This window comes from Somniosus microcephalus, chromosome 1 (assembly GCF_052327205.1).
Source record: "Somniosus microcephalus isolate GS21.2 chromosome 1, FLI_Smic_1.0, whole genome shotgun sequence".
NCBI classification, from domain to species: domain Eukaryota; kingdom Metazoa; phylum Chordata; class Chondrichthyes; order Squaliformes; family Somniosidae; genus Somniosus; species Somniosus microcephalus.
In genome coordinates this window covers 429,829,789-429,857,326 of record NC_140987.1, presented here as the reverse complement: position 1 = coordinate 429,857,326, position 27,538 = coordinate 429,829,789, and the positions used below count along the sequence as shown (strand labels likewise).

The 27,538-nt window shown below is 45.2% G+C and overlaps 1 protein-coding gene across 1 annotated transcript in view; it reads right to left on the bottom strand.

The window, feature by feature from the left end:
* slc16a2 (solute carrier family 16 member 2) overlaps window positions 1-24,410 on the bottom strand; it is a 121,644-nt gene extending 97,234 nt beyond the window's left edge. The window contains exon 1 of the mRNA XM_086000458.1: window positions 23,874-24,410. Within this exon, the coding sequence (XP_085856584.1) occupies window positions 23,874-24,180 (307 nt within the window). The 5' untranslated portion in view covers window positions 24,181-24,410. The remainder of the gene's footprint in view (window positions 1-23,873) is intronic.
* Window positions 24,411-27,538: the final 3,128 nt, after the last annotated feature.

The following is a 27,538-nucleotide window of genomic DNA, read 5'->3' as shown; positions in this document are numbered from 1 at the left end:
CAACTTCAAGTCACCAGCACAGCTGTTGATGAGCCGCAGACTTCGCTCAATCCTTCCAAGCACCAAGCAGCAGCCAGAGGTCATCGGCTGCAAGCAAGTGCATGCAAAACGTGTACAGAGACAGCAACACCAAAAGAGATACTATGACAGGTCAGCTAGAGTACTGCCGCCGCGGCACAATGGAGAATCCGTCAGAATCCAGGAGCATGACTACTGGAAGCCAGCAGTCATCATCCAGCCAGCTGACACTGAGCGATCGTATCACGTCTGCACCCCAGAAGGACAGGTGTACCGCCGCAATCGCAGGCACCTCCTGAACACCAAGGAACAACATCGTCATTCCGACGAGAGGATCAGTTCAACAGAGTGTGATGAACAGAGCAATACACAAAACACATCATACTTACCTGAACCTAAACCTGAACCTGAATTGTTGACCGATTCAGGAGCATGCTCGGTTTCATACCACACAAGGTCGGGGCGAGAGGTCAAGCCTAGAGTTATCCTTGACTTGTGAACTGTCAAAGGGTGTAAGCGGATCGCTGCCCTAAAAAAAACTGTACATCGTTATTGAAACGTTGAGATGTTTTCAGTGCTAGTTAAATGCTGAGTTTACTTATATGTTTATGCCACCGAGAACATTATGTAGAAGGTTTAAAAGTAATGCATAACATTTTTCTTTTAAAAGGGGATGTAACATTTGCATATTGACTTATCATTGGCCCGCAAGCATCTGTAAGGAATACCTATTATATTCACATGTGATCACATGCTGAGTTATCATTGGCCTGCAGGCATCTGTAAGGACTACTATTGTTTTGAAGACCCAGGCTAGGGGTCCGAATGCCAGGCTTCCCCCACTGACGCTGCTATGAGTAAGATCAGACCTAATGCTTAATAAGAGAGTTAAGCTGTAATACTCCGTTGTCCTGCAAGTTATTATTTTTGTACAAAGTGTGCAAAACAAGACAGGAACAGCCTTTCCCCGTCTAGCCTATCCAAACCTGTCATAATCTTGTACACCTCTATCAAATCACCCCTCAACCTCCTTTGCTCTAATGAAAACAAATCCAGCTTCTCCAACCTGTGCTTGTAGCTAAGAATCAGAATCAAAACAATGTTGTTGTAATTAAACAGCTTAAACAAGTTAGGCTGCCTCATTTTAGCCCAAGAAAGGATCTACTGTATATGACTGTTGAACAGCAGGTTAGTTGACATTACTGTCAGTAAATATGCTGAATAGTGACTCTCTCTCACACACACGCGCACACGCACATAACTTGGATTTTTATTAAAGGGTTTAACAGTAGCAGGAGAGAAAAGACTTAAGAGTCCTTCATTATATCTAGCACAGGTGGACAGTCTCCTTACAATCTAAACAACGAACGTCAGCTGCAGGATCTGTTCTGAACCATTCTGAAGTGACACCCCAGCTCCACATTCATTCAAATCAGAGTTTTTATAAGAACCAAGATGCTGGTCAAACTACAATCAGAACATTATACAAAGAAACCTTGCTAACAAAGGGGAGCCTGATGACACAACAACTTGTATTTATATAGCGCCTTTAACATATTGGCCCAGAAATTCGGGTCGGGGGCTTCCCGCGGGTGTAAGCCCCCGACCTGCCCTTACCTTGCGCGGCGGCTGTTGTGCTGTGGGCCCCCGTGGAATTGCGATCCTGGGCCTCCTCCAACTGCCGGCGCACAGTGCTTGCCTATCCCAGGGGCGCAGTTAGTTCGATGCGTTTCCTGGGATCACGTGGGCCATGGGGAGCCAATTGGAGCAGGGAATACTTCATTCATAAGTTTGACAGGAAGGGCTGTCAAACTTATAAATACTATAAGCCCCAAAACATCACTAAATCTTCAAATAAATTTAAAAAAAACATTTTTTAAATAAACTATAAATTACATGAAATAACTATTTTAAACAATAATTTAAATTTTTGAAAAAATTATTTTATTTTCTAACGGGGCTAAAAATAAACTTACCTTTCTTTAAAGTATTTAAAAATAATAAACCTGTGGAAATTTTTTTTAATTTTAATTAATTCACCACTTACCTTGTAAATAGCAGGCCTTACGACTGCTTTTTAAATGTCTAACTTCTGGAGACTTACCCTCCCGGGAAAACCTGCAAAAAAAACGTAAGTTCCATGCGCACACGCTGCCTCTCCTGCGCACGCGTTCGACCTCTGAACCCCTTCTTTCAGGGGAACGGAAGTGCCGGTTTCCCGCGCATGCAGGAAACCGGCACTTCCATTGGGCTTATGGGCGAGTACCCCGTGCGTACTCACCCGTGGAGACCCGAATTTCTGGGCCAATAAAACATCCCAGGGCGCTTCACAGGAGCGTTATCGGACAAAATCACATAAAAAGAGATATTAAGATAGATGACCAAAACTTTGGTCAAAGAGCTAGGTTTTAAGTAGCGACTTAAAAGGAGGAGAGAGCGGTAGAGAGGCGGAAAGGTTTAAAGTGGGAATTCCAGAGCTTAGAGTCCAGGCAGCTGAAGGCACGGCCGCCAATGGTGGAGCAAAGGAAATCAGAGATGCGCAAGAGGTCAGAATTGTTTCTCGAACCTCCACTTCTGCCCTAGAATGATACAGCACAGGAGGAGGCCATTCAGCTCAGCTCTTTAAAAGAGCTATCCAATTAGTCCCACTCCCCCACTGTTGCCCTAACTGCTGGTTTGTGTGCAGCAAATATTAGTACAGACAGGATTTTCATTTCTAAAAAAGAAAACACATCTGACTTTTGTTTTAATAAAATATAAATAAAGGAAACATTGTAGGAATACTTGTGACCAATTCTGGCCTCTTGCACATCCCCAACTTTAATCGCTCCACCATTGGTGGCCGTGCCTTCAGCTGCCGAGGCCCTAAGCTCTGGAATTCCCTCCCTACCTCGCTCTCCTCCTTTTAAGTTGCTTCTTAAAACCTACCTCCTTGACCAAGCTGTTGGTCACCTGTCTTAATATCTCTGTGGTTTGATGCCAAGTTTTGTTTGATTACGCTCCTGTGAAGCTCCTTGGGATGGTTTTACTACCTTAAAGGCGCTAAATAAATACAAGTTGTTGTTGTTGTTGTGATGACTTTATCACATGGCCAAATATTCTTATAAGCCTTATCCCTTAAACAGATGTGTTAAAGGGGAAAACTATGCATTTGCAGAGATTGTAGGGGGTGGGCTCTACTCGGAGCTCCAGCAAGGCAAGAGAGCCCCAGGTGGGCAGAGGAAACGCTTCAAGGACACCCTCAAAGCCTCCTTGAAAAAGTGTAACATCCCCACTGACACCTGGGAATCCCTGGCCCAAGACCGCACAAAGTGGAGGAGAAGCATCCGGGAAGGCGCCGAACACCTCGAGTCTCTTCGCCGGGAGCAAGCGGAAGCCAAGCGCAGGCAGCGCACGTCAACCCAAGCACCCCACCCACCCGCCCCTTCAACCACCGTCTGCCCCACCTGTGACAGAGACTGTAGGTCCTGCATTGGACTCATCAGTCACCCGAGAACTCATTTTTAATGTGGAAGCAAGTCATAGAAACATAGAAACATAGAGATAGGAACAGGAGTAGGCCATTCGGCCCTTCGAGCCTGCTCCGCCATTCAATGAGATCATGGCTGATCTTCGTCTGAGATCATAGCTGATCTTACCAGTTCAGTACCCCGTCCCCGCCTTTTCTCCGTAACCCTTAATCCCCTTAGCCTTCAGAAATATATCCAATTCTCTCTTGAAAATATTTATTGAATTAGCCTTCACAGCCCTCTGTGGCAGGGAATTCCACAGGCTCACCACTCTTTGAGTGAAGAAATTCTTCCTCATCTCTGTTTTAAATGATTTGCCTGCTATTTTTAGACTGTGGCCCCTGGTTCTGTGCTCCCCGGCCATTGGAAACATTCTCTCTGAATTCAGCCTGTCCAGGCCTGCCATAATTTTATATGTTTCGATGAGATCCCCTCTCAATCTTCTAAACTCCAGTGAGTACAAGCCCAAACTATTTAATCTCTCTTCGTAGGTCATTCCCGCCATTCCAGGTATCAGCCTGGTGAATCGCCGTTGCACTCTTTCCATGGCAAGAACATCCTTCCGCAGATGGGGCGACCAAAACTGTACACAATACTCCAGATGCGGTCTCACCAGCACCTTGTACAGCTGTAGTAAGGTATCCCTATTCCTATACTCGAACCCCCTTGATATGAAGGCCAACATACCATTTGCCTTCTTAATCGCCTGTTGCACCTGCATGCTCTCCTTCAGTGACTGGTGCACAAGAACACCCAGGTCCCTCTGCACTTCCCCATCTCCCAATCTATTGCCATTTAGATAATAATCTACGCTCCTGTTTTTACCCCCAAAGTGGATAACCTCGCATTTATCCACATTATAGTGCATCTGCCACGTATCCGCCCATTCCCCCAACCTGTCCAAATCGCACTGTAGCCTCCTGACATCCTCATCAGAGCCCACCCCTGCTCCTAGTTTAGTGTCGTCAGCGAATTTGGAAATATTGCATCCAATTCCCTGATCCAGATCATTTATATATATTGTGAACAGCTGGGGTCCCAGGACAGATCCTTGCGGCACCCCGCTGGTCACTGCCTGCCACTCCGAAAACGAGCCGTTTATTCCAACTCTCTGTTTTCTATCCGCCAGCCAGTTCTCTATCCACGTTAATACTTTGCCCCCAATCCCATGAGCCTTAATTTTGCATGATAATCTTTTGTGTGGAACCTTATCGAAGGCTTTCTGGAAGTCAAGGTACACCACATCCACTGGCTCTCCCCCATCTATTTTACCAGTTACTTCCTCAAAAAATTCCAGCAGATTAGTCAAACACGATTTACCCTTTGTAAATCCATGTTGACTCTGTCCGATCCTTTCCCCATTTGTCAAGTGCTCCGCTATTTTATCCTTAATAATGGACTCTAGCATTTTGCCCACAACCGATGTAAGGCTTACTGGTCTATAATTCCCTGCTTTCTCTCTACCCCCCTTTTTAAATATTGGGGTAACATTAGCTACCCTCCAATCCACGGGTACTGTTCCCGAGTCAATGGAGTTCCGGAAGATGATCCTTAGAGCATCTGCTATCTCCAGGGCCACCTCCTTAAGTACCCTAGGATGTAGTTTATCAGGCCCCGGGGATTTGTCGGCCTTCAGTCCCCTCAACTTACCCAACACCATATCCCTAGAGATACTAATTTCTGTCAGCTCCTCCCTCTCATTAGTCCCTATGTTTGCCGATATTCCTGGGAGGTTATTTGTGTCCTCCTTTGTGAATACAGAACCAAAGTATGAGTTTAATTGGTCTGCCATTTCCTTATTCTCCATTATATATTCTCCCGAATCGGACTGCAAGGGACCGACTTGGGATTTTACCAGTCTTTTCCTCCTGATATACCGATAAAAGCTTTTGCAGTCTGTCTTTATGTTTGCTGCAAGTTTACTTTCGTATTCTATTTTCCCCTTCCTGATTAATCCCTTTGTCCTCTTTTGCTGTATCCTGTACTGCCGCCAATCTTCCGGTCTGGTGCTTTTTTTTGCCAGTTGATATGCCCTTTTTTTTAATTTTATGCTGTCCCTAATTTCCCTCGTTATCCACGGTTGAGTCACCTTTTTAGGTTTATTTTTATGCCAAACCGGTATAAACATGTTCTGGAATTCTTCCATTCTATCTTTGAATGCTTGCCATTGTCTATCCACTGTCAATCCCCCCAGAAACACCACCCAATCAATCTTACCCAATTCCCGTCTCATACCCTCGTAATTCCCTTTATTTAAGTTCTGGACCTTAGTCTCTGATTCAATTTCCTCACTCTCCATCTCGACTGAGAGCTCGATCATATTATGATCGCTCTGACCCAAGGGGCCTCGTACAAGAAGATTGCTGATAAGTCCCTTCTCATTGCACAATACCCAGTCTAAAATGGCCTGATCTCGAGTCGGCTCCTCGACATATTGGTCCAGATAACCGTCCCGAAAACATTCCAGGAATTCCTCCTCCTCAGAATTTTTACTAATTTGGGTAGTCCAATCAATATGTAAATTAAAGTCACCCATGATGACAGCTGTGCTCTTATCGCACGCTTCTCTAATTTCCCTTTTTATGCCTTCCCTCACCTCCATATTACTATTTGGAGGCCTATATATCACACCCACTAACGTTTTCCTCCCCTTGCTATTTCTCATTTCTACCCATACAGATTCCGTTTCATCCGAGTTAATATCCTTCCTTTCCATTGCATTAATCCCCTCCTTTACCAGCAATGCTACCCCACCTCCCCTACCTTTTTGCCGATCCTTCCTAAATATTGTATATCCCTGGATGCTAAGTTCCCAGCCTTGCCCACCCTGCAGCCACGTTTCTGTAATCCCAATCAAATCATACTTGTTTACCTCTATTTCCACAACTAATTCATCCACCTTGTTCCTAATGCTTCTAGCATTAAGATACAAAGCCTTCAGGCTTGCTTTTTTCACACTCTCATTATTAATTAGTTTGGCCCTTTGTGTTTCTCTCCTTTGCTTATTGCTTCTCACCTTTCTACCATCTATTTCTGACTTCATATGACTTCCCTCTTTTCCACTACCTAGGTTCCCATCCCCCTGCCAAATTAGTTTAAATCCTCCCGAACCGCCCTAGAAAATATTACCCCGAGGACATCGGCTCCCTCACAGTTCAGGTGTAGACCGTCCCCTTGGTACAGGTCACTCCTCCCCAAGAACTGGTTCCAAGTCATCCTCGGTTCCGCCTAAGAAGAAGGAAGAGGGGGTGGGGGGAGGGGGGGTAGTTAGGGTGTTAGTTCAAATGTGAGGTGCACTGTGTATGAATGCAGTGCAAATACACAATCAGACTCAACAGCACGTCAGCAGTTGCCACGCTGTACCAAATTGGGCATTCACGTATATCTATTGTACAAGGGCAGTTAGGGTGGTGTCTTGGTTTAAAGGTTTACTGATACAAAATCATTCCGGCATTCCGTATACCTGAAGTCTTCTACTCCTAGATATACCAATTTACAACTATGAGCAAACAGGGCCGTTACTGCAACATTTGTTGGGAGTACGGAAACATAAAAGCACAGGAAATAACATTAAGAGCATTGATATCTTATGGTGTTGATCTTTCAGTTTATAGTTAGGCAAGATCATACAGGTAGGTCACTTAACATCAGACCCTGGAAAGAATGTAATTGCACCAGATGCTGACAACTAGGGCAGTCATGGAGGTTCAAGAAACTGTGCACATTAAAAACAGGGGTGTTTCAATACAACACTTATATCATATATTCCTTGATATATTTAAGAGTGGTAACTTGGTGCAGTTTGATTAATGCAGCTGAAAATGGGTTTAACACAAAAAATAAGCAATTTTTAAGCAGTGTCAATCCACCACCTGTGAATAACCTGATTTTAAATGACTGAAAATGACTTATAAAAAAATCTTAGGCGGTCCCTCGGAACCGAGGATGACTTGCTTCCACATTAAAATGAGTTTGCAGGTGACTGATGAGTCCAATGCGGGACCTACAGTCTCTGTCACAGGTGGGGCAGGCGGTGGTTGAAGGGGCGGGTGGGTGGGGTGCTTGGGTTGACGTGCGCTGCTTGCGCTTGGCTTCCGCTTGCTCCCGGCGAAGAGACTCGAGGTGTTCGCCGCCTTCCCGGATACTTCTCCTCCACTTTGTGCGGTCTTGGGCCAGGGATTCCCAGGTGTCAGTGGGGATGTTGCACTTTTTCAAGGAGGCTTTTATTGGTTATAATGCAGTAAGTCAGTTTTGTAGTAATTTAAAAAAAATTACATTCAAAAGCTTTTAAAACGTGCCTATTAGTGTCCTTGCACCCAAAAGAACCAGCTTAATATTTAGAGCCTCCTCGAAGGCCCCGCAAACGAGCGCAATTAGCGGAAACTCCCCTCGGTGATTAATTCATTCTGGGGACGTGGCTAGTTTTGTGGGCGGGGCCAGCTTCTAGTGCAATGTTTTTTTAAACTAGTGCAAATGATTGCGGAAACTCGATCTGCGCTGATCGTAATTTGCGCTTAAAATTCTGCAATCTTTTGTGCGAGTTTCGCCGATTTGGGGCAAATTCCGCCCCAAAAAAACAGCGCAATTGAGCGGAAACTCAATGCACATCTTGTGCTGTTTAAAGATTAATTAACTAGCGTTTTATCTCTTTATAAAACTCACTTCAATAGGACAAAAATCATAACACAAATGGATCGCATAATAATTTGTACTTAGTCATCATAAACAATGATTGCGATGGTATGTTCCTTTTAACAGGTGTGAACCAGTTCCTGGGTTAATTGCAGGAAGTATTGTTAGTTTGCTTCGGTTTTGTTAACATCGCCACAGTTCATAACTCATCACAGGAGTGCAGCCACACAAGAATTCTGCTGCAGCTAAAAAGATCTAAGGTAGCAGTTCAAAAAGATTCTAGGAACACAGGAACAGGAGTAGGCCACTTAGCCCCTTGAGCCTGTTCCGCCATTCAATGAGATCATGGCTGATCTGAGACCTAACTCCATATACCCGCCTTTGCCCCATATCCCTTAATACCTTTGGTTAACAAAAATCTATCAATCTCCGATTTAAAATTAACAACTGATCTAGCATCAACTGCCGTTTGCAGAAGAGAGTTTCAAACTTCTACCACCCTTTGTGTATAGAAGTGTTTCCTAACTTCACTCCTGAAAGGTCTGGCTCTAATTTTTAGGCTATGCCCCCTCGTCCTAGAATCCCCAACCAGCGAAACTACCTACCCTGTCAGTTCCTTTTAATAGCTTGAAAACTTCGATCAAATCACCCCATAACCGTCTAAATTCTAGGGAATACAACCCTAGTTTGTGTAATCTCGCCTCGTAATTTAACCCTTGGTGTCATTCTGGTAAACCAACGCTGCACTCCCTCCAAGGCCAATATATCCTTCCTAAGGTGTGGTGCCCAGAACTGCTCACAGTACTCCAGGTGTGGTCTGACCAGGGCTTTGCACAGCTGCAGCATAACTTCTTCCCCCTTGTACTCCACTCCTCTAGATATAATATTCCATTAGCCTTTCTAATTATTTTCTGTACCTGTTCATGACATTTTAACGATCTATGTACATGGGCATTCTGAAGTCATATCTCTTCCACAATACTGAAGGCAGGCAGAAATCTGAAACCGTGGAAATTTAGTGTCATCAATTGTCCCTATTATGGCTGGACAAACCTTTTTTTAAATGAAATGGGCTGTGTTTTTTTTTTAAATTTAAGCTAGACAGCTAATATACATTTTCTGAGTGTGTGTGTTGTTTTATTTCAGTTTTTCAGGCCAAATGCAATTAAAGAGCGAGTTTGACTTTTATAGCGGCTTTCACATACTCAGGACTGCCCAAATGAAAGCTTTTGAAGTGTAGTTACTATAGTGTAGTAGGCAAACATGCTAGGCAATCCACACACAGCAAGGTCCCTCAAACAGCAATGAGATAACAGATCAGATACTCTGGCCTAGAAATTAAAGAATGCTGGAAATCTACCAATAACATCGCCGGCCGAGGATAACGGCCGCCGGCCAAGAGAACGCAGGCAGTACAGGTACACTATCCCTTATCCGAAAGCCTTGGAACCAGCTGAGTTTCGGTTTTCAGATTTCAGAAGGTATTATTATAAGACTGGGAAATTTGTATTTAATATCAATTTTAAAAGTTCAGGCTACCTCTTGCGACTGTTCCGTGTCTCATTCCCCTTCCTGCTTCTCTGGAAAGCCGGATATCGGCTGACTCCAACTAAGCTGGCCCCAAATCAGGTTGGGGGGGGGGGGGGAGAAAAGAATATCGGACGGGCCGCGGTTCGGGTCGGGTCGGGAGAAAAGAATATCGGACGAGTCGGGAGAAAAGAATATCGGACGGGTCGGGAGAAAAGAATATCGGACGGGTCGGGAGAAAAGAATATCGGACGGGTCGGGAGAAAAGAATATCGGACGAGTCGGGAGAAAAGAATATCGGACGAGTCGGGAGAAAAGAATATCGGACGGGTCGGGAGAAAAGAATATCGGACGGGTCGGGAGAAAAGAATATCGGACGGGCCGCTGCAGCTATCGGACCGGCCGCTGTATTGTTGGGTTCACTCTCCCGGTACCTCCTTCACACTGCCCGGCTCGGCCTGCAATCTCCTACCCAGGAGGGAACTCTGTGACCCTCTGCCCTGCTCAGCGTAAGTCGTGCGCCACTCTGGTCATGTCGTGCGCACGACTTACGCTGAACGAAAAAACTTTCGGTTTTTAGAGGTTTTCGGAAGTTCGGATAAAAGATAGTCTACCTGTGCCTGCATTTTGGTACTTCCTGCTCGTTAACATCTAGTGTAGCTCTTTGCAGCGCTGATCTCAGAAGGAGGCCAAAGGTCCCTTCTGTCTCCCGCTCGCTGTGTAGGGGAATGGGGAAGAAAGGAGCGACCCAAACTGTTGCCGTACTTGCTCCAAAAAAAATTAGCTGCCACCCGATGTTTGTGGATTTTTTAATAGTTTATGAAATGAATGCATCTGCGTTCTCTGCAACACTAATCTTTCCCCAATGGTTACTCTTGGAAATGTTTAAATGTGTAGTCATCGTGGCAGCTTTTAGTGGGTCTTGCATACTCGACAGAAAATAATTATTTGACAAATAATTGGCTATGGAATTTTGAATAAATTATTTATAATTCCTTAAAATCTTAAACAGTTGAGTCCAGATTTGCTAGGGGGCGACACTATCATCATAAAGATAAAAGAGATCTTCAGAGGTCATCTTCAATCGTTGCAATGGAGTTCACCTATTGATTTATTGACTGTAGGCCTCCCGGAAAGCTGCCAGAAAATGCAACCCCCCCTGAACCGATGGGCAAAAAAATCAAAGTTTAAAAGAAGAACCTTGGCAAAGAAGGCATTTGAAGTTCCGGCATCCCTCGGAGGTGTTTTCCACTTATCAGTGCCCATCCTCATAAATCCTGCCAGATTCTTCATGGCCGTTAACGCTGCTGAAACATCTTTTAGCGGCAGCACTCACTGGCGTGATTTAGCGTGGGCGGCAATGGGAGCGGCGAACTCCAAAATGGATGAGCTGGCGTCAATTGATTGACGTCACGCTCCAACTCATTAAAATACTCCCACCAATGGCAGGCAACGGCAACACTGTTGACCTGCCGAAAATGGCGGCCGCCACGGGACCCACCACCAGCTGGCGGAAGAGCACCGGCCGCCGTTTTTTCGCCATTTCATGGCGGTAAAGGTGGACTACCCGAATTTCTAGGCCTCTGTTGGTTGAGAGATAAACTTTGGCCAGGACACCAGGTGAACTCCCCTGCTCTTCTTCAAATAATACCAATGAGATATTGGCCCAGAAATTCGGGTCCCCACGCATGAGTACGCGCTGGGTACTCACGCGTAGGCCCAACGAAAGTGCTGGTTTCGTGTATGCACTGCGCATGCGCGGGAAACCGGAACTTCCGTTCCCCTGCAAGAAGGGGTTCAGAGGTGGAACACGGAACTTCCGGTTTTTTTGCAGGTTTTCCCGGGAGGGTAAGTCTCCAGGAGTTACACTTTTAAAAAGCAGGTGCCCCTGGGATATGCAAGCACTGTGCACCAGCAGTTGGAGGAGGCCCAGGATCGGAATCTCACGCGGGCCCACAGCTCAACGGCCGGCGCGCTAGGTAAGTGCAGGTCGGGGGCTTACACCCGTGGAAAGCCTCCGACCCGAATTTCTGGGCCAATATGTCCACCTCAAGGGGCAGGTCAGGCCTCAATTTAATATCTCATCCGAAATACAGCACTTCTTCAGTACTGAAGAGTCAGCCTAGTGCTCAAGTCTCTGGAGTGGGGCTTGAACCCAACACCTTCTGACTCAGAGGCGAGAATGTCACCACTGAGTCAAGGCTGATACCTAACCACTGTTAGAGAAGTATCAGGTACTTAACTTTAAGACAGAGAAAGACACAGATTCCAACAAACTTCCCCTGCATTTTGAGAAGTGGGTGTTTTTTCCTCAAGTTTACGCTCCAACTCATTTGCATATCCCCGAATGTAAAATCTGCCATGAACCAGTGCAATTGGTCAGCGTTTTAGAATGTAATTAAAAAAATAATAATTCCTTGATATATTTAAGAGTGGTAACTTGCTGCAGTTTGATTAATACAACTGAAAATGGGTTTATCACAAAAAAATAAGCATTTTTAATCACAGTGTCTAGTCCACCACCTATGAGTAACCCAATTATAAATAACTGAAAATGACTTTAAAAAACCATTTGCTAGTTATATTGGTGTACAGTAGTCTTTTACTTAGTAAATTAAAAAATACTGGACCTGAAATTGCAGTCGGAGGCTTCCCAAGGGCGAATGCCTCCGAGCCACCAGAAAAATACTCATTTACCCGGTGCCTCCGTGTCTTCGGACCCGTAAGGTCCCTGGGATCACGTGGGATGGCCCAACCAACCAAAAAGGGGGATTCCCATACAAGTGCAAAGGAATGACATAAAAAACACACTTTCACACAATCTAAATAAAAATAAATCATGTTAAAAATGAATAAAAATGCAATTTAATTAAACATTTAAAACAAAAAAGTTTAATCTTTTGAAAAATAAATGCAAACATTTTTAAAGGGGCCAAAAATAATCTAAACTAATTTTAAAGGTTTTTGAATGTTTAAATTGATTTTTAAAAATGTATTTTAATATTTATTTTCACCCTTACGCTGGTAACAGTCAGCCCCTACGCCTGCTTTTACCAGGCGCAAGGGTTTCGTAGGCATTCGCTGGGCAGTGGTTTTGCAAGTAGCCCAACTCTCCGCCAGCGAATGTCCATTTCCTGCGGATTCGTACAATCTGTCGAGCTGAAACTTGACAGATCGCAAGTTCCAGGTTTTCGCGCACGCACATCGCAGGTGGAAACCTGGAGCGTGCAGGGCACTTACGACCACATGCGCACGCGATCATAGGCCCCGCAAAATCTGGGCCATTATATTCAAAATCTTTTAAATCGTGCCCATTAGTGTCCGTGCGCCCCAAAAGGACCAGCTTAATTTTTAGAGCCTCCTCGAAGGCCCACAAATGAGCGCAATTAGCGAAAACTCCCAATGGTGATTCATTTGATCTGGGGGGGTGGGGGGGCCCGACTTCTCACGTGATTGTTTTTTAAACCAGCGCAAAAGATCGCAGAAACTCGATTTGCGTGGGATGTAATTTGCGCTTGAAATACCGTGATCGTTTGCGCCGGTTTGGCTGATTTTGGGCAAATTGCACTGAGCAAAACAGCGCAACCTAGCGGAAACCCCAGACCATGATGTCAGTGGGCAGAACAGTACGGCTGGAATGTACTGCAGACAAATGTAAAGTGCTGCACATAGGAAGAAAATACAGGTAACACAGGTACTCCATAAATTATGTTGAAATAGCCAAGGTTGATGCTGAAAAGAAACCCAGGTGTTTCATTGGATTCAAGACGCAACATGTCCAACCAACACAACCAACAAAGCCAATAGAATATTGAACTACATAGCAAAATCAGCAGAAGGTAGGAGAAATCATGATCAAACTGTACAGTGCTGCAGTCAGACTGCTCCTTGGGTAATGTCTCCTTTTGGTCATCAGGAAACAAGGGAGATGTTCAAGTACTTGGAGGCAAAACAGAGAAGAGCCGTGCAGCTCATCCCTCGTATCAGTGGTTTGAGTTATGAGGAAAGACCGCAGAAGCTTGGGCATTTCCACCTGGAAGCGAGAACTGATCTTATAGAGGTTTATAAGATAGTTAAGAGGATGAAAAACATTACTTTAAATAAAATGAAGAGTAGGACAAGGTGACACTGATTCAAACTAGTAAAATGTAAATTTATGACTGATATCAGGAATTTGGCTTTCGCGCAAAGAATGATCAATAATGGAAGAGACTTCCAGGTAGAGTGGTTGAAGCAAAAAACCCTGGAATCATTTAAGAAGCAACTATGAATGTGCAATGAATAACATGTAATGGATATCGAGAACGGTGGCATAGTGGTTAGCACTGTTGCCTCACAGCGCCAGGGACCCGGGTTCGAATCCGGCCTCGGGCGACTGTCTGTGTGGAGTTTGCACATTCTCCCCGTGTTTGCGTGGGTTTCCTCCGGGTGCTCCGGTTTCCTCCCACAGTCCAAAGATGTGCGGGTTAGGTTGATTGGCTATGATAAATTGACCCTTAGTGTTAGGGGGATTAAATACGTGGGGTTACGGGGATAGGGTGGGATATGTGTTGGTGTAGGGGTTACGGGGATCGGGTGGGGATATGTGTCGGTGCAGGCTCGATGGGCCGAAATGGCCTCTATCTGCACTGTGGGGTTTCTGTGATTCTGTGAAATGTGCAATTACTGTGGTGAACTATCCCTTCTCATCCTTCTCCACCGGTCTGCCATGGTTGACCACACCATCCTCCTCCAGCAACTCTCCTCCATTGTCCAGCTGGGTGGGACTGCACTCGCCTGGTTCCATTCCTATCTATCCAGTCGTAGCCAGAGAACCTAACACAATGGTTTCTCTTCCTGCTCTCACAATGTTATCTCTGGAGACCTGTAAGGATCTAGCCTTGGCCCCCTCCTTTTTCTTATCTACATGCTATCCCTCGGCGTCATCATCCAAAAACTCAGTGTCAGTTTCCACATGTACGCTGATGACACCCATCTCTACCTCACCACCTCTCTCAACCCCTCCACTGCCTCGGATTTGTCACCCTGCTTGTCCGGCATCCAGTACTGAATGAGCAGAAACTTCCTCCAATTAAATATTGGGACGACCAAAGCCATTGTCTTCAGTCCCCACCACAAACTCCATTCTCTAGCTACCAACTCTATCCCTCTCCCTGGCCACTGTCTGAGGCTGAACTAGACTGTTCGTAATCTTGCCATCGTATTTGACCCCGAGCTGAGCTTCCGACACCATATCCGCGCCATCACCAAGACCGCCTACTTCCACCTCTGTAATATCGTCCATCTCCATTCCTGCCTCAGCTCATCTGCTGCTGAAACCCTCATCCATGCCTTTGTTACCTCCAGACTCGACTATTCCAATGCTCTCCTGGCCAGCCTTCCATCTGCCACCCACCAATCCGAACTTTAGCAAACATTAGTAAGTAATAAGGACTCCTGCCTGGGAGACATCTGCAAAACTCTATACATGCTGCTGACATTTATTCTGCTTCCAGTTACTTCTGTTATTATCTGTTAATGAGGATCACAGACAGCTCCAAATAGTTCATGTAGTAGACCTGCCCACAGTCTGGCAAGGCTGCTTTCTTCAGCCTGATCAGAATGACATTTGGCAGTATGTTGCCAATACTGGGTTTTCATAAAGTGAAGCTTTGAAGAAATAAAATCATTATCTGTACTGGTCATTCAATCCATACGGCATTTGAAAAAAAACCACTCAAGTCAATACTTGCTATCTAGGCTGAGGCTATCTGTACTGTCTGGTAACTTATAAACAAAAGTAGCAAATGAGTTTACTGCACAATAGGCTCCTTCAAAACACCAGTGACAAAATTGGCCATAGAAAATTATGGAAAAGCAAAATGCTTCCAATTCTATAAATGTCACTAAAGGATTACAAGTGAAGATTTTTTTCATTAAGAAAATGAATTTCCTCTGTTGAGACTTAGACCTAAAATTGTCTGTAAGAATAAGTTTTTTTTTTGGGATGGCAGAGGTGATAAGGGAGCAATTTGGCCATGTGTGGAATATGCACCCACATAAAACTCAGGACTTGGGCGCACTACCTTCTTTCCTCCCTCGATCATTATGGAAGATAATTTATCTCCATCTTTTGAGATTCTCCTCATAACGTGCACAATTCATTGACAGACAGCAGGTGAGCACTTTTCCTGGGCCTCTGCCAATGCTAAAGTAACCAGCAACTTGGAGGTGGGCAGACTGACTTAATCTTCACTTCTCTCCAGCTCTCTCTATGAGATGCTTCTTGCCTCCCTCAGCAGTTAACACAGGATCCCTTCATTTCTGGCAATGCGCATATGGGGAGAAACCATTTTGTACACCAATGTGCTATTCCACTAAAGTCACTGTAACAGTACCTCATCCAAGTTAGTGTCCAGCCAGCAAGTGTCAGCAGGCAATTCAACAAAGTAAGGTCAAAATCCAACCTGTCGTCGATAGATGTCCACTCATGCACGTTTTCCAGCATGGTGACTCTTCCTTAACTAAGGGCACAATTGTAGTACCTGTACATCTTTTACCACCCTGGCTGTGGTCAGCTTATTCACAGAGTAACACCTGAACCTAAGACCTTCTAGTCTGCACAGTTTAGTACTATACCAGGAAAGTGAATTCACCAACTGAGCTATCAGAGCTGGTTCATGCACATTTGTTGCTGAAACACTTGAGGAAAGTAAACAGTGAAGTGGAACATTTGGGAGCACTGAACTATTTAAGGGGAAGCTAGATAAGCACATGAGGGAGAAAGGGATGGAAGAAAATGTTGATGGGGCGAGATGATGTAGGGTGGGAGGAGGCTCGTATGGAGCATAAACACTGGCATAAACCAGTTGGGCCGAATGGTATTCAAGAAGGAGTTAGATATATTTCTTAAGGCTAAAGGGATATGGGGAGAAAGCAGGGACAGGGTACTGAATTTGGATGATCAGCCATGATCTCATTGAATGGCAAAGCAGGCTCGAGGGGCCGAATGGCCTACTCCTATCTTCTATGTTTCTATGTCTGTTTCTGTTCAGTAAATTCTATGGAATTATAGGTAATACAGAGATATGAGGTGCGTTTGTGCTCCCAAATAACAATTTATTCTGTAATACAGACTTGTAAAAGCTGTTCATAGTTTAATACTCTTTGGAATTGTTAGTGCATTTGTGTTTGTCACTGGCTTCATGCAATGAATGGTCGGAAACGTATTGAATTTTTTTTTTCGAGATGAAAATGCAAGTGCCCAATTGCTTCATTGAGTGTTATGATTATCCAAAGCTCTGCTGACCGTATCCAAACTTGCACTGCGTGCCGTTCACCCATCACCTGGTGCTTGCTGACCTACACTGGTTCTTAGTCCAGCACTGTCTCAAATTTAAAATTCTCATCGTTGTGTTAAAATTCTTCCATGGCCTCCTCCAGCCCTACAACCCTCCAAGAACTCTGTGTTCCTCCAATTCTGGCCTCTTGTACATCCCCGATATCCTTCACCCCACCATTGGCGGCCGTGCCTTCAGCCGTCTAGCCCGCCAAAGCTCTGGAGTTCCCTCCGAAAACCCCCCTGTCTCTCTACCTCTCTCTCCTCCTTTAAGATGCTCCTTAAAACCTACCTCCACGTGTCCTAGTATCGCCTTATGTGGCTCGGTGTCAAATTTTGTCTGATAACGCTCCTGTGAAGCACCTTGGGATGTTTTACTACGTTAAAGGCGCTATATGTCTTTGCTGTTGTTATTGTAATGAGATGTAAAGGAAAGCAGTCAGGGAATGGTCCTGTCTTGTGGTGATGCACACTACTGAAAGATATCATGACTCACTGTTCTACAGACTTCCTTTTTTAAATTATCACATTAGCATTTCAAAGTATTTCTCTCGGCCTTGTTTCAAAATCTCATGCTGCTGTTCAGCAGGGGCAAAATTCAACTAAATTAGATTAGGCAGACACAAGGGATACAAAGAGCTGGCTCTAACTGCAGCTTATTTTACTGTCACCCTTTCCTTCGGGGCCCTTGGCCCCAATATTTTGAGAATAAATTATTTCTGGAGGTTGACGAAAGATAAGAGCCATTTCAAATGGTACTTGCATTAAAGTCGCTCTGATTTAAAAATCAATGTTTTACTTCAGTAATACATTTGCTGAAGAGCTTGCCAGTAACAGCGACATTTTATTTTCCGGGTTACATCTGAACAATGCCCACTTGAACGTGGTACTAAATGACACCCAACACCAATGGAATCATGCTTCCCCCAATGAGTTCACACTATCAGGAGAGAAAATTGGAGGTTTTCTTTTTAAATCAACTGATCTTCCACCTATCACAGGCAATGTTGTGGAAATACCCTTCTCAGTCACGTGAGGAGGCACACAAAGAAAGAACTTGCACTAATACAGTGCCTTTCAAGACCAGGGGACGTCACAGCTATTGAGGTACCTTTGAAGTGTGGTCACTGTTGTAATGTAAGGAAACGCAGCAGCCAATGTGCGCACAGCAAGCTCCCACAAACAGCAATGGGATAAATGACCAGATAATCTGTTTTAAGTTATGTTGGTTGAAGGATAAATGATGGCCAGGACACCAAGGTGAATGACCCCACTCTTCTTCGAATATTGCCATGGGATCTTTCACGTCAATCTGAGAAGCCAGACGTCTTTCAGCGTCTCATCCAAAAGACAACTTCTACTCAGAGGCAAGACTACTCCAATAAGCCAAGTCGGACACCTTTAAGTAGTAATGATCAATTAACTTGCAGAAGTACAATAAAAATGGCCACTCTGCATCATTATTCATTTCCACAGACAAGACATGGAACAAGTCAACCAAATGTTGGTCATGTTTTTTATGACTGAATCCAGTACAGCGCCACACCATTGCAACTCAATTCAATTTAACTTCAAATAATAGGTTGTCTATTAGCACCTAGCCTCATTCAGTATTATTCTTTCATCGTTTGGGGTCGACAAAGCCTTAAGATTAGAAAAATGCCTGAATTGGAATTTAATTGTACTGTGCCAGAGTTAGAAGTTTCCACCTGTGATATCCCAAATGGCAAGCTCGTAACTTTGACTGCAATGTCAGCCAGTGGCTCAGTTGGTAGCACCCTCGCCTGAGTCAGAAGGTTGCGGGATCAAGTCCCACTCCAGAGACTTGAGCACAAAAATCTAGGCTGGCTGACACCCCAGTGCAGTGCTGAGGGAGTGCTGCACTGTTGGAGGTGCCGTATTTTGGATGAGACATTAAACCGAGGCCCCGTCTGCTCTCTCTCAGGTAGGCGTAAAAGATCCCATGGCACTATTTCGAAAAAGAGCAGGGGAGTTATCCCCGGTATCCTGGCCAATATTTATCCCTCAATCAACATAACAAAAACAGATTATCTGGTCATGATCACATTGCTGTTTGTGGGAGCTTGCTGTGTGCAAATTGGCTGCTGTGTTTCCTACATTACAACAGTGACTACACTTAAAAACAAAAAGTACTTAATTGGCGGTAAAGCGCTTTGGGACGTCCGGTGGTCGTGAAAGGTGCTATATAAATGCAAGTCTTTCTTTCTTTATTTCAATGAAACTACACTTATTCGCAAAGGAGTGACGAAAGATAGCCCAAACCATTTTCACACACCTCCCAACAAGCTGATCAAAAGCAGTTCTGGCAGAAGTCTAAGATCTGGTTACCATTATACACTTAGCTAAAGGAAAGATGCACATGCTGGAAGAACAGAAACATAAAAGGGGGGGGGGTGGAATGGAAAATATGGGAGAAAGTCAAAAGAACGAACTATACGGATACTTTGCTGATGTCTGACGGACCTACAAGCACTATGGTTTTTAACTTAATTTAATGCTCGTTAATTATTGCATGTAAATGATTAATACCAATATACTACAAGGCACATCAAAATGGTGAGCAAAGGCACACTAGCATAGTAAAGAGCCACAATCCGCAGTGATTGTGGGACTAGTTTCACAGACTAAACCATGAAGAACACTCATGGCCACATGTATCGCCTGTCCCGTGTTGTCTAGTTGCCAAATGTTTTCATTTTCCATGAGAATACTTTACACATAAAAGAGTTAACTCAATGTTTCAGGTAAAGGAGCCAAACCATCCTAACAATTAAGCTGCACTCCTGCGGGTTGTGGCTTATAAAGAGCAGTCACATTCTTCAGTATTTGAGAATTAAATTTCACTTATTAAGGTTAACGAAATGGATACATTCACTTCAACAATCTTATTTAAAAGATCAGTGAGTCAAGAACACTGACGGATTACTTCTCCCCATTTTCCTTTATTCCCTTAGTGTGAATCGAGATGGAGAGATTTCTAGCAGTTGGAATAAAGTTTGGTCTCATATTTTAAGCAGCCTTAACCAAGAGATTTTTGTTGGCGACATGTTTATTTGAATATTGGCTGAATCGGACCTTTCTTTGTCATAAATGGAGAGCGCTAAAGAATCATAACTTTACAATAGAAGATTGCAGCAATTCAAAAATAATAAATCCACGACTATAAACAGTCCATAAAGATTGGGCAGATTTAGTGATTAAAAGATTGTTTGCCAAAATCCATTTACATTAAACCTATACTTTCCCCCTCCTCACCACCAGCCGCCCCCCCCCCCCACACACCCCCCCCCTACACACCCCCCCCCTAACCCTAACTCCCCATCAGTGATAAGTTTGTGTTAGAAATCTGGCACAGAATTTGCCGATTCTAGGGAAGAGAGTGGTCATCTTAAGATGCCCTGTGAGCATCTGTCAAACTGAAAGCTGGCACTTTGAGCAGTGTGTGCTTCTCAGCTGTTTGCATTTCCATCGGCAGTGTTGAGTAGCTGAGCAGTGCCGAGGGCAGCCATTCCTGTTAAATTGCAGGTGAACTTATACAGCCTTGGCCCCGATCTTGACCGGGGCGTCTCCCTGTCGGGTGGGGAACAGTCCGCAGGAGGCCGCAGCCCAGGAGCAGATAGGGAGCCCTCAGCTGAATTAGTGGGCGCACAGGGAGGTCTGGATCTTTGTGGGAGGGGGGGGGTGGTCCGATTCCCGAGGGGGACCTGATCGCCGATCCTGGGAGGGGGGTTTGACGACGGGCAGGGAAGAAGATAAGCTTGGTGGGCTGGGTGGAAGCACTCTTCCTCCTCTTGGCCCACAGGCAGTGCTGTAAAGGAACTTACCCTTTCCACGAGGCAGTCCTCACCTCCCTTTAGCTGCCGGGTTTCCTGAGGCTCGGGAAACCAGGCAGGCCAGGGTTAAACCTGGAAGACAGATTAAGTGCCAGGCACGCAGCCTCATCATAATATTTAAATGTCCAACCTGCCTCCTGCGAGCGGTTTGGTTGCCTGCTCCCCGTCCCGCCTCCCTTAAAACTGGAAGAAGGTGGGTTGGAGGTTGGGTTGGAGATTTAAATTTTTATTTTTTACATCCCAGCCGTCCCCAACCCACCCATTTTTTTTGTGGTTAAAATTACCCCCCTTGATATGCCACCAGAAGCGGATGAGGTTCATATTCTTACTCATCATTCCTGCTCCACTAAACACAGTGGTTCTTTCTTTGTTTTCACTTGAACAACAACAGTTTAAACAGCTGAATGCCAAACTGTTAAACTCCCAGTGTACTGTCCAACCTCTGTGTATATATATATATATATGAACCTACTGTCAACTTTTCCAATTATAAATTCCTATGTCCATATTTATAACTGCCTCTGTAAACTACCCATGCTGTGATTACACACTCCAACCAGTGGAGGTGCTGGAGACAAAAAAAAGTGGTCAGGATTCCCATTCTTGATCATTATCCAGCAACTCCTACTGGACATGTATATCACAGAATCACAGAAATCCCACAGTGCAGATAGAGGTCATTTCGGCCCATCGAGCCTGCACCGACACATATCCCACCCAATCCCCGTAACCACTACACCAACACATATTCCACACTATCCCCGTAACCCCACGTATTTAATCCCCCTAACACTAAGGGTCAATTTATCATAGCCAATCAACCTAACCCGCACATCTTTGGACTGTGGGAGGAAACCGGAGCACCCGGAGGAAACCCACGCAAACACGGGGAGAATGTGCAAACTCCACACAGACAGTCACCCGAGGCCGGATTCGAACCCGGGTCCCTGGCGCTGTGAGGCAACAGTGCTAACCACTATGCCACCGTGCTGCCCGTATATGTGAATGTTGGATGAGGATGGGATCAGACTCAGCTGTAATGTCTCCGGTAGTCTAACAGCCTGTCAGTTCTCACTGTCGAGCCTCATATATGGCTAGATAAGGGTGAATGAACCCTTGATAACATACAATAGCAAAATACTGCGGCTGCTGGAAATCTGAAATAACAACAGAAAATGCTGGAAACACTCAGCAGGTCAGGCAGCATCCATGGAGAGAGAAACAGAGTCAACGTTTCAGGTCACAGAAGGGTCACAGACCTGAAACGTTAACTCTGTTTCTCTCTCCGCGGATGCTGCCTGACCTGCTGAGTGTTTCCAGCATTTTCTGTTGTTATTTCCGATGGTAACTTACACTGGCACAGAATCAAGACCTTTAGGGTAGATGGGAGGGGAGAAAAGAAAACACTAAACCTTTCCCCACATTGTGCAGCAGATAAAACCTGAACTTTGCAACATCTCAGTTCTGCTCCTAAACTCACTCACTTTACGGGTGTGTTTTTTTTGTGAATTGTTTTGTGCTCATCTACATAAGGAATGGACGTGAGAAAAGGCAAACTCCCCCATTTTGAACACCCAGTGTCAGCATATAGCACTCACAGGTTAAGTTTTGCACAGTAAAGCTTCTCTGCTCTGCCCACCTTTAGAAAAGCACACTTCACTTGTGTGATATATTTTCCCATTTATCACATCAGCAACCCATGATTTCACTGAACAGGATTGTTAATGCAGTACCGGTAGTTGCACTGTGGATGTATCCCCTCTGGGAAATGAATCAAGGTAACCCAAACCCATTGCAAGTGGAGATAGACAGAGGATCAAGCTCTCTATGCAGACTGGACATGAAACCAGGCTCCAAAGATGAGACAAATTAGTCTAACCCACTGCATTCCTCCAGCACCATTTTAAAAGCATAGATTTCCATGTGTGTGCTATTGTAAAACAGTTATTTACTGTTGATGTTTTTTGGCTATAAATCACATTTTAAAAAATGCTAGAGTTAGCAGAAATGGAACATGTCCCGGGGCAGTAGTGTGACAAAAGAAATATCTACACTTGCCAGGCTGACCATAACCCATTGCTAACTTTCCCAGACACATTCACCTGTAGAATTAAAACAAAAAAGCCAAATACTGTGGATGCTGGACATCTGAAATAAATACAGAAAATGCTGGGAACCCTCAGCAGGCCTCTCTCTACAGATGCGGCCTGACCTGCTGAGTGTTTCCGGCATTTTCGGTTTTGATTTCACCTACAGCATTATCTCACCTCAGGCTGTGCGAACCTCTCACTTCTTCCACATTCGCAAAAAGACTCACTGCTTTTTGGTTTATAAAATAGAACCCAATTCAAAGGATCTCCTAAAAATGTAAACAAAGCTCTATTTGTTTGCAAAAGCAAAATACTGCGGATGCTGGAAATCTGAAATAAAAGCAGAAAATGCTGGAAACACTCAACAGGTCAGGCCGCATCTGTAGAAAGAGGCCTGCTGAGGGTTCCCAGCATTTTCTGTATTTATTTCAGATGTCCAGCGTCCACAGTATTTGGCTTTTTTGTTTTAATTCTACAGGTGAATGTGTCTGGGAAAGTTAGCAATGGGTTATGGTCAGCCTGGCAAGTGTAATATTTCTCATGTCACACTACTGCCCCATGTTCCATTAAGAAACAACTTGTCCCATTACCATCTCCTTTTGCCTTGCACCATCATTCCAACTTACATCTCCAACTTTTTCCAGTTCTGACGAAGGGTCATCGACCTGAAACGTTCTCTGTTTCTCTATTTGTTTGCAATTCGCTTCGCTCTTTCTGCTAAATGTCACTAACATTGGTTGGCAGTTTTGTTGCTAACCGGGGTGTGCTGTACATATTACAGAGAGACACACACACACACGGGATGAGCCAGCAGTTGGCAGAAAACTTTTCTGCAAACACGTGTTTTGGGGGGGGGGGGAGTTGGAGGGACGGGTATCTGGAACTTGGGTAACCTGGGGGACAAACCTGGGCAATGCACACTCACCGGCTTTAAACTGAATGGTCGGGTCATTCCGATCCTCCAGCTCTTTCAAGAGCATCACGTACAGAATGCCGAACGAATTCTGGATGCCGAAGATGGAGCCATTGCACCAGGTAGCGGCGAAAACCACCACCCAGCCGAAGCCGCCTTCGGGCACTTGGAAGCCTGGCGGCGGGGAGGCCGAGCCCGGGCTGTCCTTGGTCACCTCCGCCCCGCCGGCTCTCTCCTCTCCCTGGCTCTCCGGCTGCAGCCCACCGGCGTCCGTCATCTGCAGAGCCGTCTCCTGGCGGTCCGGCGTCTGGCCGTCCATTCCCACCTCCCCCCTGTGCAAGAGAGAGAGAGAAACACACACGGGGAATTATTGCAGTGTTTTAGGAGCAGCGCACACTTGTTTTCCCAGATCAGTGCTATTTGCACCCAAAGCTTTTATGTAATGGGTGTTGCGTTACTTAACCCGTGGCCAGTGGTGGACCGATCACAACTGCAGTCAGATGAGCCCTTGCACAGATGGGTTGCTCGAGATTAGGTATTATAAATATATATAAAATTCAAAAAAAAGCAGGTGCAAACCCCCCTGCCGTCGCTTACGGTCTGTCTGCCTGTTGCCAAAGTAAACAACTCTCAAATCAATCAGTTGCAGAGAAACGAAATCCCCGGGCAGTACACAAAGAGCAGACTCCGCCTCTGCCCCCATTCGAGCAGTAAGACGAGAGAGACGGATAACACTGGCGAGATCTGCCCCGATAGCTCGGATTTAACGGCAGCATCCCCAGCCGTGCTCAGGCCCCACTATACTGACCAACAGCAACTAAATACGGTGCAAGTTGATCAGGCTCAGCACCATCTCACCCCAGCACTGTGAGGAGTGTCGGAGGGTGCCGTCTTTCGGATGAGACGTTAAGCCGAAGGGCCGTCTGCTCTCTCAGGTGGACGTAAAAGATTCCACCGGCACTATTTCGAAGAAAAGCAGGGGAGTTATCCCCGGTGTCCTGGCCAATATTTCTCCCTCAACCAACATAACATAAAAAACAGATTATCTGGTCATTTTCACATTGCTGTTTGTGGGAGCTTGCTGTGCGCAAATTGGCTGCCATGTATCCTGCATTACAGCAGTGACTACACTTCAAAAAAGTACTTCATTGGCTGTAAAGCGCTTTGAGAGGTCCGGTGGTCGTGAAAGGCGCTATATAAATGCAAGTCTTTCCTGCAGACACAGGTGGGCTCGTCCCCTTTCCAATCCGAATTCAGCTGAGGCAAGGCCATGGACCCTGGCACGTTAACTCTACTTTCTCTCTCCACAGATGCTGCCTGAGCTACTGGGTATTTCCAGCATTTTCAGTTTTATTTATTGTTCTACTCTCACAATTTAAAGTAATTTTCCAGATTTACCTCACCACCCCCCAAATATCATTTACAATCTTCTATACTTCTAAAAGCTCATTTCTCAGACACTTCCTTTTGCAGAAGGGTCAAAATTTCTCCAGTCTTTCCTCATGGATCAGATCTCTAAACTGGGGCTCAGCTTGAAGATTTACCCTGTGTCTTGGTGACCCGAACTGGACAGTGGTGAAGGTGTGGTCTGGCCAAAGCAATTATACAGTTTGATCAGAACTTCCTCCGACTTATAGAACTATATAACCCAAACAGTTATACTTATCAAATTGGCTTTGTTGATTGCTGCTCTTCATTGTGGACATGTTGAGCATCAAGGCTCCCATATAAGAACATAAGAAATAGGAGCAGGAGTAGGCCAATCGGCCCCTCGAGCCTGCTCCGCCATTCAATAAGATCATGGCTGATCTGATCCTAACCGCCAATCTACTATCACAGAACCATCTCCTGAATCTAACAGAATTAGACACACGAAATAGGAGCAGAATCAGGCTACACGGCCCCTGGGCCCACTCCGCTAACCACAGGGCCATGTCCGATCCGAACCTAGACTCATGTCCAAATTCCTGCCCGCTCCCCGTAACCCTTAATTCCCTTTACTTCTAGGAAACTGTCTATTTCTGTTTTAAATTTATGTAATGATGTAGTTTCTACAGCTTTTTGGGGCAGCATATTCCATGGACCTACCACCCTCTGAGTGAAGTAGTTCCTCCTCATCTCAGTTTTGAAAGAGCAGCCCCTTATTCTAAGACTATGCCCCCTAGTTCTAGTTTCACCCATCATCGGGAACATCCTCCCCGCATCCACCCGATCTTTTCCAACTTAATGCAGCATCATTTTGGATCATCACCAAAGCCCATCAGCGATCTCCCCTCAGCCTCGACGACCGATGGCGAAATGCTTGGAAGAATTGCAACATACCAAATGGATTCCTCCTAGAAGACCCCACAGTACAACCTGAAGGATCAAACCTTCCTCGCAAACAGTGGACAACCATCAACGACCTCACAATCAGTCGTGGTAGATACTGCCATCTTTTCTCTGAAGATTCAAGCATCCCCATCACACGCCGGCGGAGCGCCGAAGCAGACCCTGGAGCACACCATCGCACACTGCCCTCAGAGGAAATTTGCGGGCAGCCGACTGGCTATCCCCGCTGTTACACCGGAAGCTTTGGCCCCAGTTTAGAGGTCTGATCCATGAGGAATGACTGGAAAAATTTGGAGCCTTCTGCTACAAAAGGAAGTGACTTCGATATTGACATTTAATTTGTTTTTTGCTACTCTAGAAGAAGACAGCGTCATTGAAGGGCAAGCGTGTTGCCCATTTTTGCTTCCCACGTGTACTACTTTACATGTGTTCGCATTAAATTTCATTTGTCATCATCTCGCCCACTTACATTTTTGGTCCAACTTATACTATAATCTCTGCGCTGCCTCCTCTGATTCCACTGCCCCTCCTAGAATGGTATTCTCTGTAAATTGGACCAACTTGTTCCGAGTCCAAATCATTGATGTAAATTAGAACCAGTAATAGTTCCATCGCCAATCCTTGGGGCACTCAGTACGTCCCATGATGTAACAACTCTAACAAACCTTTTTCCTATGCTGTCCCCCTCCACCATTCCTTATGCTTCCCTTCCATACATAAAAACATAGAAGATAGGAGCAGGAGTAGGCCATTCGGCCCCTCGAGCCTGCTCCGCCATTCAATGCGATCATGGCTGATTATCCAAGTTCAGTACCCTGTCCCTGCCTTCTCCCCATATCCCTTGATCCCTTTAGCCTTAAGAAATATATCCAACTCCTTCTTGAATATATTTAATGAATTGGCCTCTACTGCCTTCTGTGGTAGAGAATTCCACAGGTTCACCACTCTCTGGGTGAAGAAATTCCTCCTCATTTCTGTCCTAAAAGGCCTACCCCTTATCCTTAGACTGTGACCCCTGGTTCTGGATTCCCCGACTATTGGGAACATCCTCCTTGCATCTAGTCTGTCCAGTCCTGCCAGAATTTTATAAGTTTCAATGAGATCCCCTCTCATTCTTCTAAACTCCAGCGAATACAAGCCCAATCGACCCAATCTCTCCTCATACCTGGGATGGCAGGAATGATGTATCAGCCTGGTGAATCTTCGCTGAACTCCTTCCATGGCAAGAATATCCTTCCTCAGATAAGGCGACCAAAACTGCACACAATACTCAAGGTGTGGTCTCACCAAGGCCCTGTACAACTGTAGCAAGACATCCTTGTTCCTGTACTCAAACCCTCTCGCTA